A 27,240-nucleotide genomic window follows, 5' to 3' on the forward strand; every position below is an offset into this window, starting at 1 on the left:
ACTCCCCTGTTGTGAAAGCAGCAGCATGCTTGGGTTGTGCATCACACACCTGCCAAGGATAAAAGGGCTGCTGCCCTGGACTATTCACCACAGCCTCTTCAGCAGAGCCCTCTTCTCCTGCCTTTGCTGTATCTGGTGAGTACCAAACTAGGAACAGGGTCTCAGCTAAAAGGGTGTAGAGATAACAAGCAGGATTTGACTAGGGTAAAAGAAACAGAGGTGTCCAGTGTAGAGACAGCACGAAGAAGATTTGCCAGGGGCTGATAGACAGGGAGGAGAACAGAGGAAGGAGTCTCTGACACCCCAGAGTTCTGGATCTCAGCATTGCCTCCACTCTGCTGAGAGGGCTGCATCAGGCCAGAGGATTTTCCTAGAGTCATTTTCACAATACCTGTATTTGCAGCAGAGGGGTACCTAGAAGCATCCACACTCCCTTCTACAAGCAGGGAAAATGGAAGACAATAGCTTGCAGGTCATGGAGATCAGTTACCCTTTGCCTTCGTAAAGCTCATTGTTCTAAGTGCATTAACTAGGGATGCGTCTATCTGATAGCCTTGAGAATGCTGTATTCAGATGGATCTGTGCATCACTGGTCCTATTTATTTCACAGAGATCTTGGCTTGGAAAGCAAATAAGTCATGGGAGACATGTGCTTGATAGACTAAGTCAGTAGACATTCACCAGAAGCGTCTCCCTATAATGCTTCTATCCTACTCTTCTAGGTCAAGTTCCTGCCAAGATGTCCTGCCAGCAGAGCCAGAAGCAGTGCCAGCCTCCTCCCAAGTGCCCCTCCCCGAAGTGCTCCCCAAAGTGCCCCCCAAAGAGCACAGCACAGTGTCTGCCTGCAGCTTCTTCCTGCTGTGCTACAAGCTCTGGGGGCTGCAGTGTTCCCAGCTCTGAGGGAGGCTGCTGCCTGAGCCACCACAGGCACAGGTCCCACAGATGCAGGCGCAGGAGCTCCAGTTCCTGTGACCGTGGCAGTGGTCAGCAGTCTGGGGGCTCAGGCTGTGGTCACACCTCTGGGGGCTGCTGCTAACCTGGAGCATGATGCTGAGACATGAGAGTCTGGAGGAAAGACATATCCCAGGGGTCAAGGAGAGCCCAGCCAGTCTTGTCTTCTCTGATCCTGGAGAGCATTGTCTGCTTGTATGATGTCCAGGTCCCTCGTTCCCGCCCTTCCTGTGGAGTCCCATTGCCTATCCCTGATTTTGACCAAGAATAAACCTTCTGTTCCCATCACATTGGTATTTAACTGTCATTATTCCCTGTCCCTCCAAAGGTGACAATATGTGCCCTTCCTCTCTAACTCTAATTCTAGCATTACACATATCCAAAGCATAAAAACACCATAGCTCTACACCAGGAAAACTTTTAAGGTCTATCAGAAATGTTAATGTTCACTTGAGTGGAAGCATCAGAGGAGGAATTAGACAGGTCTGGGGTCTCTAACAGGCAATGGTGTATCCTATGACATGTAGAGTGTATATTCATTTCAGAGTAAAACCCTAAGCCTACTGTGAGGAGCTACTGTTTGTAAGTGATTTAGCTGACTTTGCAGTTAGGTGAGTATTCAAATAGAGTACCCCATTCTTTCTAAGTAGGGATGTTGTACCTTTCTGGGGTTATCTAGAATACCCAGAAACCATTTTAGCCAAAAAAAATGGGTTTCTAGTCAGGAAATCACAAATTAAAACCACAATTAGATTCAATCTCACCTAAGTCATTATGGCTACAATGAAGAAAGTAAATGACACTGTATCGGGCAAGGTTGTGGGAAAAGTAACTGTTTTGGAAATATAAATGAATGAAGACACTGTATAAGTGAGATTATAAGTTTCTCAACAATGAAAACCAGACCCACCATGTAACACAGCCATACTGTTTCTGGGCACAGATACAGAGGATATTTTATCCAAACACAGAAAAACTTACATATCCATGTTTATTGCTTATACATTCACAATAGTAAGGAAATGGAGCCAGCCTAGATGCACGTCAATAGAAGAATGGATAATTAAAACATATAACATGTTTCATAGGGAAATTTTACTGAATGAAGACTGAAACTGTGAAATCGGAAAGAAAATAAGTGGATCTGTAAATTATCATATGAAGTGAGCTCACCCAAACTCCAAAAGAAAAAGATCTGCATTTCTCTCATACAAAGATACTTTTGGTGTTTATGTGTATGTGTGTAAAAAAAAGGTGTAGAGTAGGTTCAGACAATAAAATTTGAGATTACAAAATAAGTAAAATACCTGGAATTAAAGGGTGGCAATGAAAGGAGACACAGAAAGAAAATGGAAAGGAAAGTAGGGAGGTGAGGGGGACAAGAGAAGAACAGATGACAGGAAAAGGAGGAAAGAGAATGAAAATTTTGTCGTTTTTCATAATTAAACATAAAACTCATATGCAAACAAATTTTTAATTAAAATAAGTTTGGGCTTATGATCAATGTTGCTTTCAGTTTTGTGGATAGAAGCCAGGGATAACTCTAAACATGCTATTAATCACAAGCTTGACCCTACAGCAAGGAATATTAATTCCAAGACACCAGAAAATCAAAGACTGAAAAACTTCCAAAAATCAGTAAAGAAGTAAAACTGTTGATATGGGAAGTACAGACACAGCAAAACTCCAATAGAGAGTCAAGGTCAGCAAATTCAATTTAAAACAGAGTAAATCAAGAGGACAGAGGGAGCTGCTGATTTAGAAAATGAGATTCTGACAGGTTGAATATCAGGCAGTTAGAACAAGGAAGAGGGGAACAGAGAAATGCTGGTCCGAATATGGATGTATTTATCTGTCTGATCAATAATTACTAGAATTTATTATGTGAAAAAATTCTAAGTATTAGGTACTCAATTTTGTAAGTAGCCTGTAAAATCATTTCTTAGAAAGTGCACATAGCTTACAGTGGAGAAACTGATTTATCCCAGGAACCAGAATGAACACAGGTTATAAATCCCTGCTCTTAGCGATTTGGAACTTGACCCTTCCTTGAGATTTTTCAAGACCTCTGCAGAAACAATGATCTTTTATTGAGACTCTGTCAAGTTGATTTTTCTTCTTATATTTAAGTTTTATATTAAGAACTAATATCCTAATATATGACTCAAACACCATTTTAATAATCTGGCTCCTACAGTTGGAATCTAGAATGTGAGACTCACTATCCCTCTAGATTGTCCTCATTCCCTCCACTTGCCTCATTCACCTGCCAGGAACTAAAAAATATGACTGTGAAAGAACCACACACCAAACCCAGGAAACCATAGAGGTTTATTCAATTTATAAACCAAGGCTGGAAAATATATGATTATTTCTATTCCAAGATCCAAGGAGTCAGGGATTTTTAATCTTTATAACTTACTGAAGAAAATGGGTTCCAAAGAGTGCATGAGATAACTTGGCCAGGATCAGGTGGAATCCACTCTCTAGAATAATCCAATTCCCTAAAGTGGGACCCTCAGCTGCCATGATTAAATCTATGAGCAGAATATGTTGATGACTCACTAATAAAAGACTGTTCAATATCCTTTCGTAGTGGGCCAAAATGCTGTGAAGATATTTTGAAAAGATGACTCAATAGAGGTAAGGTTGATAAGTTGAGCTGGGAGCTGCCATGATCCTAAAAAGAATCACGCTAAGTTTGGCAATGAAAACACTGTGGATTAATGTCTGGACTTCATGTTCCATGTGTCTGGTTAAGAATCAGAAGGACTTCCTGGTTGCTGCTGCTGCAGAGAGCCCCTGGGCAGCACCCCACGAGCGAACCTGAGCCTCGGGACCACAGGTAAGACCAACTTTTCTGCTGCAAGAAAGCTGCCTGGTGAACTCAAGACACAGGCCCACAGGAACAGCTGAAGACCTGTAGAGAGGAGAAACTGCACGCCCGAAAGCAGAACACTCTGTCCCCATAACTGACTGAAAGAGAGGAAAACAGGTCTACAGCACTCCGGACACACAGGCTTATAGGACAGTCTAGCCACTGTCAGAAATAGCAGAACAAAGTAACACTAGAGATAATCTGATGGCGAGAGGCAAGCGCAGGAACCCAAGCAACAGAAACCAAGACTACATGCCATCATCGGAGCCCAATTCTCCCACCAAAACAAACATGGAATATCCAAACACATCAGAAAAGCAAGATCTAGTTTCAAAATCATATTTGATCATGATGCTGGAGGACTTCAAGAAAGACATGAACACACTTAGGGAAGCACAGGAAAACATTAATAAACACGTAAAAGCCTACAGAGAGGAATCGCAAAAATCCCTGAAAGAATTCCAGGAAAACACAATCAAACAGTTGAAGGAATTAAAAATGGAAATAGAAGCAATCAAGAAAGAACACATGGAAACAACCCTGGATATAGAAAACCAAAAGAAGAGACAAGGAGCTGTAGATACAAGCTTCACCAACAGAATACAAGAGATGGAAGAGAGAATCTCAGGAGCAGAAGATTCCATAGAAATCATTGACTCAACTGTCAAAGATAATGTAAAGCAGAAAAAGCTACTGGTCCAAAACATACAGGAAATCCAGGACTCAATGAGAAGATCAAACATAAGGATAATAGGTATAGAAGAGAGTGAAGACTACCAGCTCAAAGGACCAGTAAATATCTTCAACAAAATCATAGAAGAAAACTTCCCTAACCTAAAAAAAGAGATACCCATAGACATACAAGAAGCCTACAGAACTCCAAACAGATTGGACCAGAAAAGAAACACCTCCCGTCACATAATTGTCAAAACACCAAACGCACAAAATAAAGAAAGAATATTAAAAGCAGTAAGGGAAAAAGGTCAAGTAACATATAAAGGGAGACCTATCAGAATCACACCAGACTTCTCGCCAGAAACTATGAAGGCCAGAAGATCCTGGACTGATGTTATACAGACCCTAAGAGAACACAAATGCCAGCCCAGGTTACTGTATCCAGCAAAACTCTCAATTAACATTGATGGAGAAACCAAGATATTCCATGACAAAACCAAATTTACACAATATCTTTCTACAAATCCAGCACTACAAAGGATAATAAATGGTAAAGCCCAACATAAGGAGGCAAGCTATACCCTAGAAGAAGCAAGAAACTAATCGTCTTGGCAACAAAACAAAGAGAATGAAAGCACACAAACATAACCTCACATCCAAATATGAATATAACGGGAAGCAATAATCGCTATTCCTTAATATCTCTCAATATCAATGGCCTCAACTCCCCAATAAAAAGACATAGATTAACAAACTGGATACGCAACGAGGACCCTGCATTCTGCTGCCTACAGGAAACACACCTCAGAGACAAAGACAGACACTACCTCAGAGTGAAAGGCTGGAAAACAACTTTCCAAGCAAATGGTCAGAAGAAGCAAGCTGGAGTAGCCATTCTAATATCAAATAAAATCAATTTCCAACTAAAAGTCATCAAAAAAGATAAGGAAGGACACTTCATATTCATCAAAGGAAAAATCAACCAAGATGAACTCTCAATCCTAAATATCTATGCCCCAAATACAAGGGCACCTACATACGTAAAAGAAACCTTACTAAAGCTCAAAACACACATTGCACCTCACACAATAATAGTGGGAGATTTCAACACCCCACTCTCATCAATGGACAGATCATGGAAACAGAAATTAAACAGTGATGTAGACAAACTAAGAGAAGTCATGAGCCAAATGGACTTAACGGATATTTATAGAACATTCTATCCTAAAGCAAAAGGATATACCTTCTTCTCAGCTCCTCATGGTACTTTCTCCAAAATTGACCATATAATTGGTCAAAAAACGGGCCTCAACAGGTACAGAAAGATAGAAATAATCCCATGCGTGCTATCGGACGACCACGGCCTAAAACTGGTCTTCAATAACAATAAGGGAAGAATGCCCACATATACGTGGAAATTGAACAATGCTCTACTCAATGATAACCTGGTCAAGGAAGAAATAAAGAAAGAAATTAAAAACTTTTTAGAATTTAATGAAAATGAAGATACAACATACTCAAACTTATGGGACACAATGAAAGCTGTGCTAAGAGGAAAACTCATAGCGCTGAGTGCCTGCAGAAAGAAACAGGAAAGAGCATATGTCAGCAGCTTGACAGCACACCTAAAAGCTCTAGAACAAAAAGAAGCAAATACACCCAGGAGGAGTAGAAGGCAGGAAATAATCAAACTCAGAGCTGAAATCAACCAAGTAGAAACAAAAAGGACCATAGAAAGAATCAACAGAACCAAAAGTTGGTTCTTTGAGAAAATCAACAAGATAGATAAACCCTTAGCCAGACTAACGAGAGGACACAGAGAGTGCGTCCAAATTAACAAAATCAGAAATGAAAAGGATGTGTTCCAACCATTTGCCTACGAATTTCATAAACTCGTTGTTTTTGATAGCTGAGTAATATTCCATTGTGTAGATGTACCACATTTTCTGTATCCATTCCTCTGTTGAAGGGCATCTGGGTTCTTTCCATTTTCTGGCTATTATAAATAAGGCTGCGATGAACATAGTGGAGCACGTGTCTCTTTTATATGTTGAGGCATCTTTTGGGTATATGCCCAAGAGAGGTATAGCTGGATCCTCAGGCAGTTCAATGTCCAATTTTCTGAGGAACCTCCAGACTGATTTCCAGAATGGTTTTACCAGTCTGCAATCCCACCAACAATGGAGGAGTGTTCCTCTTTCTCCACATCCTCGCCAGCATCTGCTGTCACCTGAGTTTTTGATCTTAGCCAATCGCACTGGTGTGAGGTGAAATCTCAGGGTTGTTTTGATTTGCATTTCCCTTATGACTAAAGATGTTGAACATTTCTTTAGGTGTTTCTCAGACATTCGGCATTCCTCAGCTGTGAATTCTTTGTTTAGCTCTGAACCCCATTTTTTAATAGGGTTATTTGTTTCCCTGCGGTCTAACTTCTTGAGTTCTTTGTATATTTTGGATATAAGGCCTCTATCTGTTGTAGGATTGGTAAAGATCTTTTCCCAATCTGTTGGTTGCCGTTTTGTCCGGACCACCGTGTCCTTTGCCTTACAGAAGCTTTGCAGTTTTATGAGATCCCATTTGTCGATTCTTGATCTTAGAGCGTAAGCCATTGGTGTTTTGTTCAGGAAATTTTTTCCAGTGCCCATGTGTTCCAGATGCTTCCCTAGTTTTTCTTCTATTAGTTTGAGTGTGTCTGGTTTGATGTGGAGGTCCTTGATCTACTTGGACTTAAGCTTTGTACAGGGTGATAAGCATGGATCGATCTGCATTCTTCTACATGTTGCCCTCCAGTTGAACCAGCACCATTTGCTGAAAATGCTATCTTTTTTCCATTGGATGGTTTTGGCTCCTTTGTCAAAAATCAAGTGACCATAGGTGTGTGGGTTCATTTCTGGGTCTTCAATTCTATTCCATTGGTCTATCTGTCTGTCTCTGTACCAATACCATGCAGTTTTTATCACTATTGCTCTGTAATACTGCTTGAGTTCAGGGATAGTGATTCCCCCTGAAGTCCTTTTATTGTTGAGGATAGCTTTAGCTATCCTAGGTTTTTTGTTATTCCAGATGAATTTGCAAATTGTTCTGTCTAACTCTTTGAAGAATTGGATTGGTATTTTGATGGGGATTGCATTGAATCTGTAGATTGCTTTTGGTAAAATGGCCATTTTTACTATATTAATCCTCCCAAACCATGAGCATGGGAGATCTTTCCATCTTCTGAGGTCTTCTTCAATTTCTTTCCTCAGTGTCTTGAAGTTCTTATTGTACAGATCTTTTACTTGCTTGGTTAAAGTCACACCGAGGCACTTTATATTATTTGGGTCTATTATGAAGGGTGTCGTTTCCCTAATTTCTTTCTCGGCTTGTTTCTCTTTTGTATAGAGGAAGGCTACTGATTTATTTGAGTTAATTTTATACCCAGCCACTTTGCTGAAGTTGTTTATCAGCTTTAGTAGTTCTCTGGTGGAACTTTTGGGATCACTTAAATATACTATCATGTCATCTGCAAATAGTGATATTTTGACTTCTTCTTTTCTGATCTGTATCCCCCTGATCTCCTTTTGTTGTCTGATTGCTCTGGCTAGAACTTCAAGAACTATATTGAATAAGTAGGGAGAAAGTGGGCAGCCTTGTCTAGTCCCTGATTTTAGTGGGATTGCTTCAAGTTTCTCTCCATTTAGTTTAATGTTAGCAACTGGTTTGCTTCATATGGCTTTTGCTATGTTTAGGTATGGGCCTTGAATTCCTATTCTTTCCAGGACTTTTATCATGAAGGGGTGTTGAATTTTGTTAAATGCTTTCTCAGCATGTAATGAAATGATCATGTGGTTCTGTTCTTTCAGTTTGTTTATATGATGGATCACGTTGATGGTTTTCCGTATATTAAACCATCCCTGCATGCCTGGGATGAAGCCTACTTGATCATGGTGGATGATTGTTTTGATGTGCTCTTGAATTCGGTTTGCCAGAATTTTATTGAGTATTTTTGCGTCGATATTCATAAGGGAAATTGGTCTGAAGTTCTCTTTCTTTGTTGTGTCTTTGTGTGGTTTAGGTATAAGAGTAATTGTGGCTTCGTAGAAGGAATTCGGTAGTGCTCCATCTGTTTCAATTTTGTGGAATAGTTTGGATAATATTGGTATGAGGTCTTCTATGAAGGTTTGATAGAATTCTGCACTAAACCTGTCTGGACCTGGGCTCTTTTTGGTTGGGAGACCTTTAATGACCGCTTCTATTTCCTTGGGAGTTATGGGGTTGTTTAACTGGTTTATCTGTTCCTGATTTAACCTCGATACCTGGTATCTGTCTAGGAAATTGTCCATTTCCTGAAGATTTTCAAGTTTTGTTGAATATAGGTTTTTATAGTAAGATCTGATGATTTTTTGAATTTCCTCTGAATCTGTAGTTATGTCTCCCTTTTCATTTCTGATTTTGTTAATTTGGACGCACTCTCTGTGTCCTCTCGTTAGTCTGGCTAAGGGTTTATCTATCTTGTTGATTTTCTCAAAGAACCAACTTTTGGTTCTGTTGATTCTTTCTATGGTCCTTTTTGTTTCTACTTGGTTGATTTCAGCTTTGAGTTTGATTATTTCCTGCCTTCTACTCCTCCTGGGTGTATTTGCTTCTTTTTGTTCTAGAGCTTTTAGGTGTGCTGTCAAGCTGCTGACATATGCTCTTTCCTGTTTCTTTCTGCAGGCACTCAGCGCTATGAGTTTTCCTCTTAGCACAGCTTTCATTGTGTCCCATAAGTTTGGGTATGTTGTATCTTCATTTTCATTAAATTCTCAAAAGTTTTTAATTTCTTTCTTTATTTCTTCCTTGACCACGTTATCATTGAGTAGAGCATTGTTCAATTTCCACGTATATGTGGGCATTCTTCCCTTATTGTTATTGAAGACCAGTTTTAGGCCGTGGTGGTCCGATAGCACGCATGGGATTATTTCTATCTTTCTGTACCTGTTGAGGCCCGTTTTTTGACCAATTATATGGTCAATTTTGGAGAAAGTACCATGAGGAGCTGAGAAGAGGGTATATCCTTTTGCTTTAGGATAGAATGTTCTATAAATATCCGTTAAGTCCATTTGGCTCATGACTTCTCTTAGTCTGTCGACATCACTGTTTAATTTCTGTTTCCATGATCTGTCCATTGATGAGAGTGGGGTGTTGAAATCTCCCACTATTATTATGTGAGGTGCAATGTGTGTTTTGAGCTTTAGTAAGGTTTCTTTTACGTATGTAGGTGCCCTTGTATTTGGGGCATAGATATTTAGGATTGAGAGTTCATCTTGGTGGCTTTTTCTTTTGATGAATATGAAGTGTCCTTCCTTATCTTTTTTGATGACTTTTAGTTGGAAATTTATTTTATTTGATATTAGAATGGCTACTCCAGCTTGCTTCTTCTGGCCATTTGCTTGGAAAGTTGTTTTCCAGCCTTTCACTCTGAGGTAGTGTCTGTCTTTGTCTCTGAGGTGTGTTTCCTGTAGGCAGCAGAATGCGGGGTCCTCATTGCGTATCCAGTTTGTTAATCTATGTCTTTTTATTGGGGAGTTGAGGCCATTGATATTGAGAGATATTAAGGAATAGTGATTATTGCTTCCCGTTATATTCATATTTGGATGTGAGGTTATGTTTGTGTGCTTTCATTCTCTTTGTTTTGTTGCCAAGACGATTAGTTTCTTGCTTCTTCTAGGGTATAGCTTGCCTCCTTATGTTGGGCTTTACCATTTATTATCCTTTGTAGTGCTGGATTTGTAGAAAGATATTGTGTAAATTTGGTTTTGTCATGGAATTATCTTGGTTTCTCCATCAATGTTAATTGAGAGTTTTGCTGGATACAGTAACCTGGGCTGGCATTTGTGTTCTCTTAGGGTCTGTATGACATCCGTCCAGGATCTTCTGGCCTTCATAGTTTCTGGCAAGAAGTCTGGTGTGATTCTGATAGGTCTGCCTTTATATGTTACTTGACCTTTTTCCCTTACTGCTTTTAATATTCTTTCTTTATTTTGTGCGTTTGGTGTTTTGACAATTATGTGACGGGAGGTGTTTCTTTTCTGGTCCAATCTATTTGGAGTTCTGTAGGCTTCTTGTATGTCTATGGGTATCTCTTTTTTTAGGTTAGGGAAGTTTTCTTCTATGATTTTGTTGAAGATATTTACTGGTCCTTTGAGCTGGGAGTCTTCACTCTCTTCTATACCTATTATCCTTAGGTTTGATCTTCTCATTGAGTCCTGGATTTCCTGTATGTTTTGGACCAGTAGCTTTTTCTGCTTTACATTATCTTTGACAGTTGAGTCAAGGATTTCTATGGAATCTTCTGCTCCTGAGATTCTCTCTTCCATCTCTTGTATTCTGTTGGTGAAGCTTGTATCTACAGCTCCTTGTCTCTTCTTTTGGTTTTCTATATCCAGGGTTGTTTCCATGTGTTCTTTCTTGATTGCTTCTATTTCCATTTTTAATTCCTTCAACTGTTTGATTGTGTTTTCCTGGAGTTCTTTCAGGGATTTTTGTGTCTCCTCTCTATGGGCTTCTACTTGTTTATTTATGTTTTCCTGGAATTCTTTCAGGGATTTTTGTGTCTCCTCTCTATGGGCTTCTACTTGTTTATTTATGTTTTCCTGGATTTCTTTCAGGGATTTTTGCGATTCTTTCAGGCATTTTTGCGATTCCTCTCTGTAGGCTTCTACTTGTTCTCTAAGGGAGTTCTTCACGTCTTTCTTGAAGTCCTCCAGCATCATGATCAAATATGATTTTGAAACTAGATCTTGCTTTTCTGGTGTGTTTGGATATTCCATGTTTGTTTTGATGGGAGAATTGGGCTCCGATGGTGCCATGTAGTCTTGGTTTCTGTTGCTTGGGTTCCTGCGCTTGCCTCTCGCCATCAGATTATCTCTAGTGTTACTTTGTTCTGCTATTTCTGACAGTGGCTCGACTGTCCTATAAGCCTGTGTGTCAGGAGTGCTGTAGACCTGTTTTCCTCTCTTTCAGTCAGTTATGGGGACAGAGTGTTCTGCTTTCCGGCGTGTAGTTTTTCCTCTCTACAGGTCTTCAGCTGTTCCTGTGGGCCTGTGTCTTGAGTTCACCAGGCAGCTTTCTTGCAGCAGAAAAGTTGGTCTTACCTGTGGTCCCGAGGCTCAAGTTTGCTCGCGGGGTGCTGCCCAAGGGCTCTCTGCAGCGGCAGCAACCAGGAAGACCTGTGCCGCCCCTTCCGGGAGCTTCAGTGCACCAGGGTTCCAGATGGTCTTTGGCTTTTTCCTCTGGCGTCCAAGATGTGTGTGCAGAGAGCAGTCTCTTCTGGTTTCCCAGGCTTGTCTGCCTCTCTGAAGGTTCAGCTCTCCCTCCCACGGGATTTGGGTGCAGAGAACTGTTTATCCGGTCTGTTTCCCTCAGGTTCTGGTGGTGTCTCAGGCAGGGGTCCTGCCGCTCCTTGGCCCTCCCCCACGGGAGCCCAGAGCCCTTATACAATTTCCTCTTGGGCCAGGGATGTGGGCAGGGGTGAACAGTGTTGGTGGTCTCTTCCGCTCTGCAGCCTCAGGAGTGCCCACCTGACCAGGCGGTTGGGTCTCTCTCTCACAGGGTCTGGGGGCAGAGAGCTGCTGTGGAGGCCCATATTCTTAAATTGCTTCAGTTGCCTAGAGTCGTGTGGGACAATAGGGAACTGGGGATGAAGGTGATGGTGGGTATAGATCTTCTTCTGATAGTAGTTGAAGTGGTATAAAATCAGTTACCATAAGTGTACACTTTGAATATCCTAAGTCACCAAAATCAACACCTTACAAACGTAGATGATCTGACATGTAACGACAGTCATGGTATGTATTGTCCATCTCTCCTCCAGGTTTGCCTAAGTGTGACTCAAGTAAGTGTCATTATGGTAACAAGAAAATCTTGAATTGGCCATTAGTTCTGCTAAGTAGGAAGGAAGGAGTCACCGCTGACGTAGAAGTCATATGATCTGAACAGAACACACCAATGAAGTAACCCTGAAAGGCTTCAGGCCTCTATCATAGCATCTGTGGGCATTAGTAAGCCAGAATTCCTCCTAAGACGTACTTCTGGATCAGCTGCTGCCTCCTATGGCTAAGAGAATGCCCATATTCCCTGAGGAGCCATGTGTCCCTTCTGGAACCCTGCACTGCAGTCCTCATATCCTTTGCTTTTTCAGGCAGGATAGGTTCTTCTCAGGGTAAAAGCCTCAATAGGCAGGAAGGGATGGAGCACTTGAAAGTACAACAGAATATAGCTTGCATTTCATCAGATGATTTTTGGCTGAACCTTTATGAATGTTTTGATGTGAAACTTGCCAAAACATGACAAAGGTTACTTTTCAAGTGTGTTTCCCAATAACTTAACGTTCTACCTACCTTGTCAAAAATGATGTCTGTCCTTGCTTCTGAGAAATTAGAAAAGGTGAAATCAGTGTTTCACTTCTGTGAAGGACCTGAGGCTTGAGTCTTTTTGCAGCACAATTTAGAGAACTGTGAGTCCCATCTCTAGACAACGAAATTCTTACTCTCTCACTGTTTGTCCTATGTAAGCTCCCCTGGATCCCAGATGCATTCGCAATGTCATTCATGTTACCTGGTTCATGAAGCATGCTTCATCACATGATATCATTTAAATTACAGAGAAATGAATGGCTTATGTGAGAGGAACTTCCAGTAAGAAGGGCAAGTACAACATCTGGAAATCTGGTGGCCTTCAAGAAAACAGGGGTTTCCTCAAGACAGTCACGTGAAGACAGCTGGGGCTTTCTTAGCTCTTTCTCAAAACAGCTAAGACTTATTTCTTACAACATAATTATAATTCAAAGGTACTCCTAAGGTTGACTCTTCTAAAAGCACAGAATTAGGAGTTAGACTTTCCACATGAGATTTAGGGAAAGGAAATATGCATTCTACAACTGGACCTTAGGCTAAACACTAAGACTGTTGAAGATGATAGAAGGTCCTCACACAACAGGATCTTAGAGTAGATGGGCCTTAGATACAGCCCAGAATTCCCTGAAAGTACTTGCTAATTAGAACATGCACTTCATCAACCCTCCAGAATGTACCAAAGACCTGGGAACTGAGAGACTCTAAAGCCTCAAAGGGGGAACCGTAGGTGAAATGTGCTATAGTAGGCCGAGAGAATTTGTTCAGCCCCCCTCCAGCAGAAAGGGCATCAAGTGAGGGATAGGGTTGCCATCCCACAGTCAAAACTCTGACCTATAATTCTTTCTGTCTAAAAGAAATACAGGGATAGAAATGGCGAAGAGCCTCAGGAAAACAAGGTCCAGCAACAGGCCCAAAGTGGGATCCAGCTCAAGGGGAGGCCCCAAGATCTGACATGATTACTAAAGCTATGGGCTGCTCACAAAAAGGGGCCTATCATGACTGCCCTCCAAAAGACACAGCAAACAGCTGAAAGACTCAGATATAGATATGTGAACCAAACAAATGAACAGAAGCTGCTGATTACACTGTTGAAATAGGGAAAAGGTGAAGGAAGCTGAGGAGGAGGGCCATCCTGTAGGAGGACAAGCAGTCTTAATTAACCTGGACCCCCAAGATTCTCAAACACTGGATCACCAACCAGGCAGCATACACCAGCTGAGATGAGGCCTCCAACACATATGCAGCAGAGGGTTCCCGGGTCTGGATTCAGTCAGAGAAGATGCATCTAACCCACAAGATGCTGAAGGCCCCAGGAAATTAAGAGGTCTGGTGGGATGGGTGGGATGGAGACATCCTCTTGGAGAAGAAAGGAAGAGGGGACAGTATAAGATGTAGAAAAGTTTGTGGGTGGACAGGGAGGGAAATAATATCTGGACTGTAAAAAAAATTGAAATAAAATGAATGTGCCCTTCTTCTAATGGTGCATTTCCCAAGGTGTGACACCATCAGCAAAACAAGTGAATGAGAAGACATAAACTGCCCATTCCACATCCATCTACAGCATTGCCATGTGGAAGGACAGGAAGATACCAATTACCCTTCCTTGTGAGCACCTTATCCTACCATGATAAGTTTTATAGGCATCAAACAATGCAAGTGACATGGACATCAAGAGAGAAATGGTGGTGGGGGTACATCACTGTCCGATAAACATACTTAGCTGCTTTTTCCTTTAATAAGGATTCATATTGTCACAAATGTCTCAAGAAAAGCTAGTGACATTAGTGCCAAAAAAGAGGATGTCAAATGGGAGGCAGACAGAGAGAGAGAGAGAGAGAGAGAGAGAGAGAGAGAGAGAGAGAGAGAGAGATCCTATTAAATAATTTTTCGATCTTTATTAAATTGGGTATTCTTATTTACATTTCAAATGTTATTCCTTTTCCTGGTTTCCAGGCCAACATTCCCCTAACCCCTTCCCTCCCCTTCTATATGGGTGTTCCCATCCCCATCCTCCCCTGATTACCACCGTCCCCTGCCCGCAACAATCACGTTCACTGGGTGTTCAGTCTTGGCAGGACCAAGGGCTTCCCCTTCCACTGGTACCCTTACTAAGCTATTCATTGCTACCTATGCAGTTGGAGCCCTGGGTCAGTCCATGTATAGTCTTTGGGTAGTGGCTTAGTCCCTGGAAGCTCTGGTTGGTTGGCATTGTTGTTCTTATGGGGTCTCAAGCCCCTTCAGCTCTTTCAGTCCTTTCTCTGATTCCTTCAACAGCAGTCCCGTTCTCAGTGCAGTGGTTTGCTGCTGTCATTCCCCTATGTATTTGCAGTATTCTGCCTGTGTCTCTCAGGAGAGATCTACATCCGGTTCCTGTCAGCCTGCACTTCTTTGCTTCATCCATCTTATCTAGTTTGGTGGCTGTATATGTATGGGCCACATGTGGGGCAGGCTCTGAATAGGCGTTCCTTCAGCCTCTATTCTAAAGTTTGCCTCCCTATTCCCTCCTAAGGGTATTCTTGTTCCCTTTTGAAAGTAGGAGTAAAGCATCTGCATTTTTGTCGTCCTTCTGGAGTTTCATTTGTTCTGTGAATCTAGGGTAATTTGAGCATTTGAGCTAATAGCCACTTATCAATGAGTGCATACCTTGTGTGTTTTTCTGTGATTGGGTTACCTCACTCAGGATTATATTTTCCAGTTCCATCCATTTGCCTATGAATTTCATAAAGTCATTGTTTTTGATAGCTGAGTAGTATTCCCTTGTGTAGATGTACCACATTTTCTGTATCCATTCTTCTGTTGAAGGGCATCTGGGTTCTTTCCAGCTTCTGGCTATTATAAATAAGGCTGCTATGAACATAGTGGAGCATGTGTTTTTGTTATATATTGGGGCATCTTTTGGGTGTATGCCCAAGAGAGGATGCTCCAGACTGATTTCCAGAATGGTTGTACCAGTTTGCAATCCCACCAACAATGGAGGAGTGTTCCTCTTTCTCCACATCCAAGCCAGCATCTGCTGTCACCAGAGTTTTTGTTCTTAGCCATTCTGACTGGTGTGAGGTGGAATCTCAGGGTTGTTTTGATTAGCATTTCCCTGGAATAATTTTTTCTGTTAGGCCAATCAATCATTTCATCTCTCATTGACACAGGAGAATAAAGTAATGGTAAAATGTTCTAGACTGTCTCACATATAAGCCTCTTACATTGTATAAAGTGTTAAAACCAGGCATAAACAATCCAGAAAATGTGCCTCAGACCAAAAATATAAAAGTGTTAAATGAATTAAAATAAAATTTAAAATTATTAAATGTGGAACATGTTCTTTATTGGCCTTTTTAAATTTTGGTTTTTTGTGAGTGTCTCCATGTATGCCTATCTGCCACACTTGTGTTTTGTGACCATGGAGGTGGGAGAAGGCATTGAATACTTGGAACTGGAGTTGCAAACAGTTGTGAATATCCATGTGAGTGATGAGAATCAATCCTAGGTCCACAACAAAGCAACAAGCACTCTTAACTATGAGCCATCTCTACAGCTGTGTTGGTCATGTTTTTTTGGTAGCTATTTCTTTCTCATTAAAGCTGTAGGTGACAAACGTTAAATGAAACTCAATGAAAGCTTGCAGTCTATTTATAAGTAGATCAGTCTCATATATTATAAATTCTACTGAGTTGTTCTCATCAAACAACCATCAACTCAGTTCAACCTCCCTCTTCTCCAGAAGCACTATGATAAAATATCTGAGTGATGAAGCAATATGATAAAATATCTTGGATCAACAGCATTTTTTAGCTACTCTTTTCATCATCAGAGCTCAAGAATATAGTCAGTGGCTTCAAGCAGGTAAGGCCGTATACTCAGGATTACATATAAAGTGAAGCAAGGTTCACACCAAAGGCCCGGCACTGAAGACTGATGACAGAGCACAGAGATAGAATACAGCATTTGCCATGTGATTGATGACTCTGTATTTAAAACTGTGTGTACTAATATTTTCACCTCTTTCCTAGTACAATATCTACCCAAAAAGAGAAAATACAATAGTAACCTATTTCATGGCTTCCCAGGAAAACCACAGACACAGAGCTTGTATTTAAGAACATAAACAGAGCAAACGTGGTAAAGGTGTCAGAAGAACAGCCTCATCCCTTCCCCCTTACTACGCAGGCCTGGGTGAGAAGTCACAGAGACATCAACATTTCCTGGTTCCCTACTGATGGTGATTGTACTAGGAACACAGAGAGATGATGAATGGATGGACCTGGCTCTGTCAACTCCCCTGTTGTGAAAGCAGCAGCATGCTTGGGTTGTGCATCACACACCTGCCAAGGATAAAAGGGCTGCTGCCCTGGACTATTCACCCACAGCCTCTTCAGCAGAGCCCTCTTCTCCTGCCTTTGCTGTATCTGGTGAGTACCAAACTAGGGACAGAGCCTCAGCTAAGAGGGTATACAGATGAGAAGCAGGATTTGACCGAGGTGAAGGAAACAGAAGTATCTACTGAAGACAGCAGAAAAAGAACCTGCCAGGGGCCAGTAAAGAAGGAGGACATAGGCAGGAACCTCTGTGGGTACATCCAGACCTCTGATACCTCATAGACCTGTCTCTCAGCATTGCTTCTACTCTGCTGAGAGATCTGCACCAGTCCAGAGGTTTCTCTAAAAGTCATTTTCCCATTACCAGTATTTGCTACAGTTTATCAAAGAGCTATTAGAAGCATCACCATTCTCTACTGCAAGCACTGAAAATAAAAGAGAGTGTAGCAGGTCATGGAGATCAGTTAGTCTTTACCACTCTAAAGCTGATTGATCTGAGTGCATTAACTAGAGATGCATGCTAATCTGATAGTTTTGAGAAGGCTGTATTCAGATGGATCTGTGCATCACTGGTCCTATTTATTTCATAGAAATATTGGTTTGGTAAACAGATAGGTCATGGGAGGCATGTGCTTGATAGACTAAGTCAGTAGACATTCACCAGAAGCGTCTCCCTATAATGCTTCTATCCTACTCTTCTAGGTCAAGTTCCTGCCAAGATGTCCTGCCAGCAGAGCCAGAAGCAGTGCCAGCCTCCTCCCAAGTGCCCCTCCCCGAAGTGCTCCCCAAAGTGCCCCCCAAAGAGCACAGCACAGTGTCTGCCTGCAGCTTCTTCCTGCTGTGCTACAAGCTCTGGGGGCTGCAGTGTCCCCAGCTCTGAGGGAGGCTGCTGCCTGAGCCACCACAGGCGCAGGTCCCACAGATGCAGGCGCAGGAGCTCCAGTTCCTGTGACCGTGGCAGTGGTCAGCAGTCTGGGGGTTCAGGCTGTGGTCACTCCTCTGGGGGCTGCTGCTAACCTGGAGCATGATGCTGAGACATGAGAGTCTGGAGGAAAGACATATCCCAGGGGTCAAGGAGAGCCCAGCCAGTCTTGTCTTCTCTGATCCTGGAGAGCATTGTCTGCTTGTATGATGTCCAGGTCCCTCGTTCCCGCCCTTCCTGTGGAGTCCCATTGCCTATCCCTGATTTTGACCAAGAATAAACCTTCTGTTCCCATCACATTGGTATTTAACTGTCATTATTCCCTGTCCCTCCAAAGGTGACAATATGTGCCCTTCCTCTCTAACTCTAATTCTAGCATTACACATATCCAAAGCATAAAAACACCATAGCTCTACACCAGGAAAACTTTTAAGGTCTATCAGAAATGTTAATGTTCACTTGGGTTGAAGCATCAGAGGAGGAATTGGACAGGTCTGGGATTTGTAATGGGCAATGGTGTATCCTATGACATGTAGAATATATATTCATCTCACAGTAGAACTCTAAGCCTACTGTGAGGAGCTACTGTTTGGTATGTAAGCGATTTAGCTGACTTTGCAGTTAGGTGAGTATTCAAATAGAGTAGCCCATTCTTTTTAAATAGGGATGTTGTGACTTTCTGGGGATATCTAGAATATCCAAAAACAATTTTGATCATAAAAAATGGGCTTCAAGTCAGGAAAACACAAATTAAAACCACAATTAGATTCAATCTCACCTAAATCATTATGGCTACAATGAAGAAAATAAATGACACTGTATCAGGCAAGGTTGTGGGAAAAAGTAACTGTTTTGGAAATATAAATGAATGAAGACACTGTATAAGTGAGATTATATGTTTCTCAACAATCAAAACCAGACCCACCATTTAACTCAGCTATATTGTTTCTAGGCACAGATACAGAGGATATTTTATCGAAACACAGAGATACTTACATATCTCTGTGGCTTTCCATGTTTATTGCTTATGTATTCACAATAGCAAGGAAATGGAGCCAGCCTAGTGCACATCAATAGAAGAATGGAAAATTAAAACATGTAACATATTTCACAGTGGAATTTTACTGAGTGAAGACTGAAACTGTGAAATTGGAAAGGAAATAAATGAATCTATAAATTATCATAAGAAGTGAGGTCACCCAAACTTCGAAAGAAAAAAACCTGAATCTCTCTCATACAAAGATATTTTAAGGTTTGTGTGTATGTGTGTAAGAAAGGTGTGTAGTAGGTTTAGATAATAAAATTAGTTTGAAATCAGGAAATAAGTAAAATACCTAGTATTAAAGGGTGAGAAAGAAAGGAGACACAAAATGAAAGTGGAAAGGAAAGTAGGGCAGTGAGGAGTACAAGAGAAGAACAGGTGGCAGAAAGAGGAGAAAGAATGAAAATTATGTTGTTTTTCATAATTAAACATAAACCTTGTATGCTAACAATTTTTTAATTAAATAAGCTAGAGCTATGATCAGTGTTGCTTGCAGTTTTGTGGATAGAAGCCAGGGATAGCCCTAAACATACTACTGATCATAAGCTAGACCCTACATCAAGGAATATCCATTCTAAGACACCAGTAAATCAAAGACTGAAAAACTTCCAAAAATCAGTAAAGAAATAAAGACTATTGATATAGGAAGTACAGACACAACAAAACTCTAACAGAGAGGCCAGGTGAGCAAATTCAAGTTAAAACAGGGTAAGTCAGGAGGGCAGAGGGAGCTGCTGATTTAGAAAATGAGATTCTGACAGGTAGAATATCAGGCAGTTAGAACAAGGAAGAGGAGAACAGAGAAATACTGGTCCGAATATGGATGTATTTATCTGTCTGATCAATAGTTTACTAGAACTTATTATGTGAAAAATTCCTCAGTATTAGGCACTCAATTTTGTAAGTAGCCTGTAAGATCATTTCTCAGAAAGTGCACACAACTTACAGTGGAGAAACTGATTTATCCCAGGAACCAGAATGAACACAGGTTATAAATCCCTGCTCTTAGCAATTTGGAACTTGACCCTCCCTTGAGATTTTTCAAGACCTCTGAAGGGACAATGATCTTTTTTTTCTCCATCTTTATTAAATTGGATATTTCTTATTTACATTTCAAATGTTATTACTTTTCCCGGTTTCCAGGCCAACATCCCCCTAACCCCTCTCCATCCCCTTCTATTTTGGGTGTTCCCCTTCCCATCCTCCCCCCATTACCACCCTCTCCCCAACAATCCAGTTCACGGGAGTCCAGCCTTGGCAGGGTCAAGGGCTTCCCCTGCCACTGTTGCCCCTACTAGGCTATTCATTGCTATCTATGGAGCCCAAGGTCAGTCCATGGGTAGTGGCTTAGTCCCTGGAAGCTCTGGTTGTTTGGCATTGTTGTTCATATAGGGTATCAAGCCCCTTCAGCTCTTTCAGTTCTTTCTCTGATTCCTTTTACAGGAGTCCTATTCTCAGTTCAGTGGTTTGTTGCTGGCATTTGCCTAGGTATTTGCTATATTCTGGCTGTGTCTCTCAGGAGAGGTCTACATCCGGTTCCTGTCAGCCTGCACCTCTGCTTCATCCAACTTACATATTTAGGTGGCTGTATAGGAACAATAATCTTTTATTGAGACTCTATCAAGTTGAATTTTCTTCTTATATTTAAATTTTATATTAAGAACTAATATCCTAATATATGACTCAAACACCATTTTAATAATCTGGCTCCTACATTTGGAATCTAGAATGTGAGACTCACTATCCCTCTAGATTGTCATCATTTCCTCCACTTGTCTCATTCACCTGCTAGGCACTAAAAAATATGACTGTGAAAGAGTGGCACACCAAACCCTGGAAACTATAGAGGTTTATTCAATTTATAAACCGATGCTGGGAAATATATGATTATCCCTATCCCAAGATCCAAGGACTCGGGGATTTTTAATCTTTATAACTTAATGAAGAAAATGGGTTCCAAAGAGTGGCATGAGATAACCTGGCCAGGATCAAGTGGAATTCACTCTCTAGAATAATCCAATTCCCTAAAGTGGGACCCTCAGCTGCCATGATTAAATCTATGAGCACAATATGCTCATGACTCACTACTGAAAGACAGTTCGATATCCTTTCATCGTGGGCCATAATGCTATGAAGATGTTTTGAAAAGATAACTCAATGCAGGTAAGCTTGATAAGCTGAGCAGGAACCTGCCACATAGTCTTGCTCTATAGAGCAAGAGCCATGAACCTAAAACAGAATCACCCTAAGGTGGGCACTGAGAACACTGTGGATTAGTGTCTGGACTTCATGTTCCATGTGTCTGGTTAAAAATCAGAAGGAAATGTATCTCCAGTGTTAACAGGAAATTTTAAAAAGCTAATTTGAATGCACCTTGTGACTACAATTCGTGTGGCTACATTAAGTCAACAGCACTGTCAGGTGTTCACAAAGTCACTGCTACCTTTATTTGTTATTAATCTGCTGATTTCCTCTCTGGATCCCAACCCAAATGAGGGAGCTCCTTCTGACCTATATGTGAAGCTTAGAGATATGCAAACTCGCAGACTCACAAGTTGTTCAGGAGATGTTGTTTAGGTTTTATTCTGACACCTGAACCACCTTCTGCTTTCACGACACCATAGCCTTTTCTCTCCTGGAACACCCATACCTTAAGACAGTCATCACCTATGGAGTTCAGGCGGCAAAGCCATCTGGGCTCCTGAATCAGCATTTTTACTGAGCATATTATTCAGCTCTTACTAGACATAAAATTTTATTCTCAGATGTGAGATCTATGTGCACAGTCTACTCTCTAGAGACCTCTCTGATCCTTGGGTTTCATGAATTACTCTCAGTACCCAGAACCAGCTACCCTCCCCCACTTTAGTGGGGTGGAGTTCCTCATCCTACTGTTCCTTCTGCATTCCCAACACTGTCATCTCTGACACCCTGCTGACCTCATATTAGGCACTCCTATGTAACTTTAAATGACAAAATGCTAACACATAGGGTAATAGAAAATTGATACGCGTGAACTCTTGCCTAAACCTGACTACACCTCTGGTGTTCGTCTGTGAGCCTGTCACTTGATGCACTGACTTGATTACGTGACTCTCTCTCCCGTTACATAGCAAGTTATCCAACCAGGACTGTGCATGTGCATTTGTGTTCGCATGTGTTTATCATCTCTTGGGTTAAATGTCTATCACAGTAATCTGGCTTTGAATATCCGTTTGAGTTCTGTTTAAATATGGACCACTTCATAAATTTGCATGTGATTCTTCCAAAGAGCTATGCTAATTTTCTCTGTATCATTCCAATTTTACAATATATGCTGCCAAAGCAAGCGTTATTTTTTTTGAGAACTAAAAATAATCAGGTCCTGAAAGATGGCACAACAATTTAAGAGCAGGAGCTGCACTTCCAGATGATCCAGGATTGGTTTCCAGCATCCACATTGTGTATCACAGTTATCTGTAGATCAGTTCTAGGGGATTTGACATCCTCTTTTACCTCCATATACATGGCACACACATAGTAAACAGACAGACCTATGTAGAAGTAAAACTGCACTACCCATAAAAAATAAAAGAACATAAACAAGAAAAAAGTAGTTTTAAAGCAATCCTCAGTGAGGTTGAGAAGCAAATACTTAGGAGGCTTTAGGGCACTCCTCAGGGAATTTTCATGCTCCTTTCTCCTTTCCTTTCTTCAATAACTTTGAGCCTGTGAGCAAAAAACAAAAGGTCTTGTGATAAGGTCCTTGGTCCTGGACTCTGACTCAGGAATCTTTCCCCAAGATGTTCATGTAGATACATAGAGTGCTAAGCATCGGTCACTAAGGTGGCCTAGTACCAGCTCCTTGGAAAAATCCTTGGGTCTCTGAGTGTTGCAAGCATGTGAGGAGTTGGAGATGAGAATTTTAGGGGAAGAAGGCAGGAGTGACGATAATGAGTGTTGGAAACTAGTACCAAGGGGGATTTTGTCTTTGAACTAGAAGACAATACACCCAGGAAATCCCATTCTACAACACTGGTTCTTTCCCTTCCTTTGATGTGATTCATTGAGGGGAAAAAAAGAAAAAGAAAGTTTCCTTACTTCAGATATCGGCACCCAGAGCAGATAAAACTAATGATTCTCTGAAACTTCAGTTTTGCATACCAATATTTATTGGGTTTAAAGGCAGCTGGATCACCACAATGCCCATCCAGCATAGGGGATGAGTCATGAAAGCTGCATCCCAGAAGCTCATTGTGTGACTTGCAGACGGCTCCAATGGATGTAAAGTCTGAATCCCAGCAATCATTACTATATACGTAAATCTTGGAGAGGGGTTTTGTGAATCCTTAAGTTTCAAGAGATTCTTGGCCTCGTAAGTTTTGAGCCTGAAAATGAGCTATAAATTAGTACTTGTACATGACATTGGGAGTTACCCACCATTGTTGTTTTGTTTAACATGGGTGAATGGTTTGATAATTTGTTTCCATACATGCCTAGCCTGCACCTTAGCTCCATAATGATTTAATCTGTTTCTGAGTATCACTGCCCACTAACAAAACAAACAAATCACAGGAGCCCGGCTCAAGGAGGGTAACCACAGAAGAGTGACTAGATTTCAGTGCCTCACAGATGTTCATAAGACCTAGTTGTTTGAAGAGTGATAGGAAGTTTAGAGACACAGTTCTTTCCACTGTTGTTTCTAAATATCCACACATTTCTTTTAGCACAAATCTGATCAATAATGCCAACAAGGAGTGGTTTCCTAAAGAAATCTAGAAAATGTTACATGCTGTGAAGGGACTCTGGACAGTCCTAGTTTGCCAAACATGACTGCCAGGCACTGCCCCACTCTCCGATTCCCTTTACTTTGAGAAAGCACATTAGATTACGATTTTAAAACTAACCACCATTCACTTATTTAACCACTTCCTCCTCCTAAGCCTAACTACCATGGTCTAACTATCAAAGTTTGAAGATCAACAATCAAAACCACCCGTTTTGCCTGCCTAATTAAGTTGTTCAATCAAAATTTAATACCAGATCCTAGCATTGCATTTCTTCTTTTATCTTTATAAACTTGCATTTGCCTATGGACCACTCAGTCTCCTTTTTATCCAGAGGCAGTCCTATGTCACCACCCGCAGCCCCTGCACAGGACAAATATCCCTTCCTCCCTTTCCCTTGTTATTTATCTTTTATCCCAATCCTCTATCTCATGTCTTTGTCTCTATTTCACTGTCCTCTGTCCCTCTGAGACAAAAAACAAAACAAAACAAAACAAAACAAAAAAACCTCCTTCGAATCAGAGAAAGAACGGGAAGAGCTTGAAGGGGCTCGAGACCCCAAAAGTACAACAATGCCAAGCAACCAGAGCTTCCAGGGACTAAGCCACTACCTAAAGACTATACATGGACTGACCCTGGACTCTGACCTCATAGGTAGCAATGAATATCCTAGTAAGAGCACCAGTGGAAGGGGAAGCCCTGGGTCCTGCTAAGACTGAACCCCCAGTGAACTAGACTGTGGGGGGGAGGGCGGCAATGGGGGGAGGGTTGGGAGGGGAACACCCATAAGGAAGGGGAGGGGGGAGGGGGATGTTTGCCCGGAAACCGGGAAAGGGAATAACACTCGAAATGTATATAAGAAATACTCAAGTTAATAAAAAAAAAAAAACCTCCTTTGTCCTGATAATTTTTGTTGAACTAAACAATACCAGTCCCTAAAACTACTATATTGTAAAGAAGGAAATGATCAGATGAACAATAGTTAAGACACTGATGAAAGAAATGTAAACCAAGCTCAAGAATATAAAGAAAAAGTAAAGATGGTATTCTATACTATCTACAAACAGTAAAAAATTAAATATAACCCAAATGTTAAAAACTGGGACATTGAAAGAACATTAAAAGAACAGGAATAACTCTACAAATCCTGATGATGGAAGTTTTACCCAGATAATTTTGTCTCCATATTGATCAGCTTTTTCAGAAACAACTTTTAAGAACTTTTTGAATTTTTATTTTACATGAATGGGTGTTTGGCCTCTATGGATATCTCTTTACCACTTACATACTTGATTCCCACAGAGGCCAGAAGAGGGTGTCATACACCATGCAACAAGATTTACAAGCTATTGAGAGCCACCATGTGGGTGCTAGGAATAAAACCCAGGTCATCTGAAAGAGCAGTCAGAGATCTTAACCACTTAACTGTCATTTAGCTCTCCTTTTTAAATAATGAATCATTAGGGTTTTAAAAATAAGCTAAGTAAGAGCAGAACAAGAAGCTCATATTTTTAAATCGCTTCAGTTGCCTAGAGTCATGTGGGGCAATTGGGAACTGGGAATACAGGTGATAGTGGGTATGGATTTTCTTCTGATAGTAATTGAAGTGTTATAAAATTAGTCACAGTAAGTGTACACTTTAAATATCCTATGTCTACCAAACTGAACACCTTACACAGGTAGATGATCTGGCATGTAATGACAGTCATGGTATGTATTGCCCATTTCTCCTCCAGGTTTGCCTAAGTGTGACTCAAGTAAGTGTCATTATAGTAATAAGAAAATCTTGAATTGGCCACTAGTCTGCTCAGTAAGGAGGAAGGAGTCATCACTGAAGTAGAAGTCATATGATCTGAAGAGAATCCACCCATGAGGTAACCCTGAAAGGCTGCAGGCCTCTATCATAGCCAGAATTCCTCCTAAGACGTACTTCTGGATCAGCTGCTGCCTTCTGTGGATAACAGAATGCCAATACTCCCTGAGGAGCCATGTGTCCCACCTGGAACCCTGCAATGCAGTCCTCATATCCATTGCTTTTTCAGGGCAGAACAGTTTCTTCTCAGGGTAAAAGCCTTGATGGGCAGGTAGGGATGGAGTATTTGAAAGTACAACAGAACATGGCTTACTCTTTATGAGATGATTCTTGGCTGAAAGTTTCTGAATGTTTTGATGTGAAACCTGCCAAAACATGACAGAGGTTACTTTTCAGGAAAACAAGGTCCAGCAAGAGGCTCAAAGTGGGATAAAGGTCAAGGGGAGGTGCCAAGACCTGACATCATTACTAAGACTGTGGGGCACTCAAAAAAAATGGGCTTATCATGATTGCCCTCCAAAAGACCCGAAATCAGCTGAAAGAGTCAGATGCGGAAATGTGCACCCAACCAAGGAACAGAAGCTGCTGACCCCCTCTGTTGAAATAGGGAAAAGCTGGAGGAAGCTGAGGAAGAGGTCAACCCTGTAAGAAGACTAGCAGTCTCAATTAACCTGAACCCCCAATATCTCTCAGACACTGGATCACCACAGGCAGCCTACACCAGCTGAGATGAGGCCCCCAAAACATATGCAGCAAAGGACTCTGTGTCTGTGTTCAGTCAGAGAAGATGCACCTAACCCTCAAGAGACTGGATGTCCCAGGAAATTTAGAGTCCATTTGGATGGGTGGGGTGGAGACATCCTCTTGGAGAAGAAAGGAAAAGGGGACAGTATGAGATGTAGAACAGTTGGTGGGTGGACAAGGAGGGATATAATATCTGGAGTGTAAAAGTAAATAAAAAATTTAAAATAAAAAATAATATGCCCTTCTTCTAATGATGCATTTCCCAAGGCTTGGCACCATCAGCAAAGCAAGGGAATGAGAAGACATAAACTGCCCATTCCGTATCCATCCACAGCATTACCATGAGGTAGGACAGGAAGATACCAATTACCCTTCCTTGCGAGCACCTTATCCTGGCATGATAATGTTTATAGGCACCAAACAATGCTAGTGACATGGCCATCAAGAGAGAAATGGTGGGTGGGGGTCCCTCACTTTCCAATTAGGATACTGAGCTGCTTTCTCCTTTAATAAGGATTCATATTACCACAAATGTCTGAAGAAAAAGCTAGTGACATTAGTGCCAAAAAAGGAGGACTTGAAATGGGAGAGAGACAGAGACAGAGACAGAGACAGAGAGAGAGAGAGAGAGAGAGAGAGAGAGAGAGAGAGAGAGAGAGAAATTCTATTAAGAAATAACTTTTTCTATAAGATCAATCATTTGTTTCATCTCTGATTGACACAGGAGAATAAGATAATAGGAAAATATTCTAAGCTATCTC

At 41.3% G+C, this 27,240-nt stretch overlaps 2 protein-coding genes and 1 non-coding gene across 3 annotated transcripts; 2 read left to right on the forward strand and 1 right to left on the reverse strand.

The window, feature by feature from the left end:
• The first annotated feature begins 92 nt into the window (after positions 1 to 92).
• Lce3el1 (late cornified envelope 3E like 1) lies at positions 93 to 1,241 on the forward strand. The gene is made up of 2 exons (XM_039103334.2): positions 93 to 135; positions 723 to 1,241. The coding sequence occupies exon 2, from the start codon at positions 740 to 742 to the stop codon at positions 1,034 to 1,036; it is 297 nt and encodes a 98-aa protein (XP_038959262.1). The 5' UTR covers positions 93 to 135; positions 723 to 739; the 3' UTR covers positions 1,037 to 1,241.
• Positions 1,242 to 17,237: 15,996 nt separating this feature from the next.
• Lce3e (late cornified envelope 3E) lies at positions 17,238 to 18,411 on the forward strand. Its single transcript, NM_001408839.1, has 2 exons — positions 17,238 to 17,285; positions 17,895 to 18,411. The coding sequence occupies exon 2, from the start codon at positions 17,912 to 17,914 to the stop codon at positions 18,206 to 18,208; it is 297 nt and encodes a 98-aa protein (NP_001395768.1). The 5' UTR covers positions 17,238 to 17,285; positions 17,895 to 17,911; the 3' UTR covers positions 18,209 to 18,411.
• Positions 18,412 to 22,382: 3,971 nt separating this feature from the next.
• LOC120101192 (U6 spliceosomal RNA) lies at positions 22,383 to 22,484 on the reverse strand. Its single transcript, XR_005501585.1, has one exon. It is a non-coding gene; the product is annotated as a U6 spliceosomal RNA (small nuclear RNA).
• Between the last annotated feature and the right edge of the window lie 4,756 nt (positions 22,485 to 27,240).

Source organism: Rattus norvegicus, chromosome 2, assembly GCF_036323735.1.
Source record: "Rattus norvegicus strain BN/NHsdMcwi chromosome 2, GRCr8, whole genome shotgun sequence".
Lineage (NCBI taxonomy): Eukaryota > Metazoa > Chordata > Mammalia > Rodentia > Muridae > Rattus > Rattus norvegicus.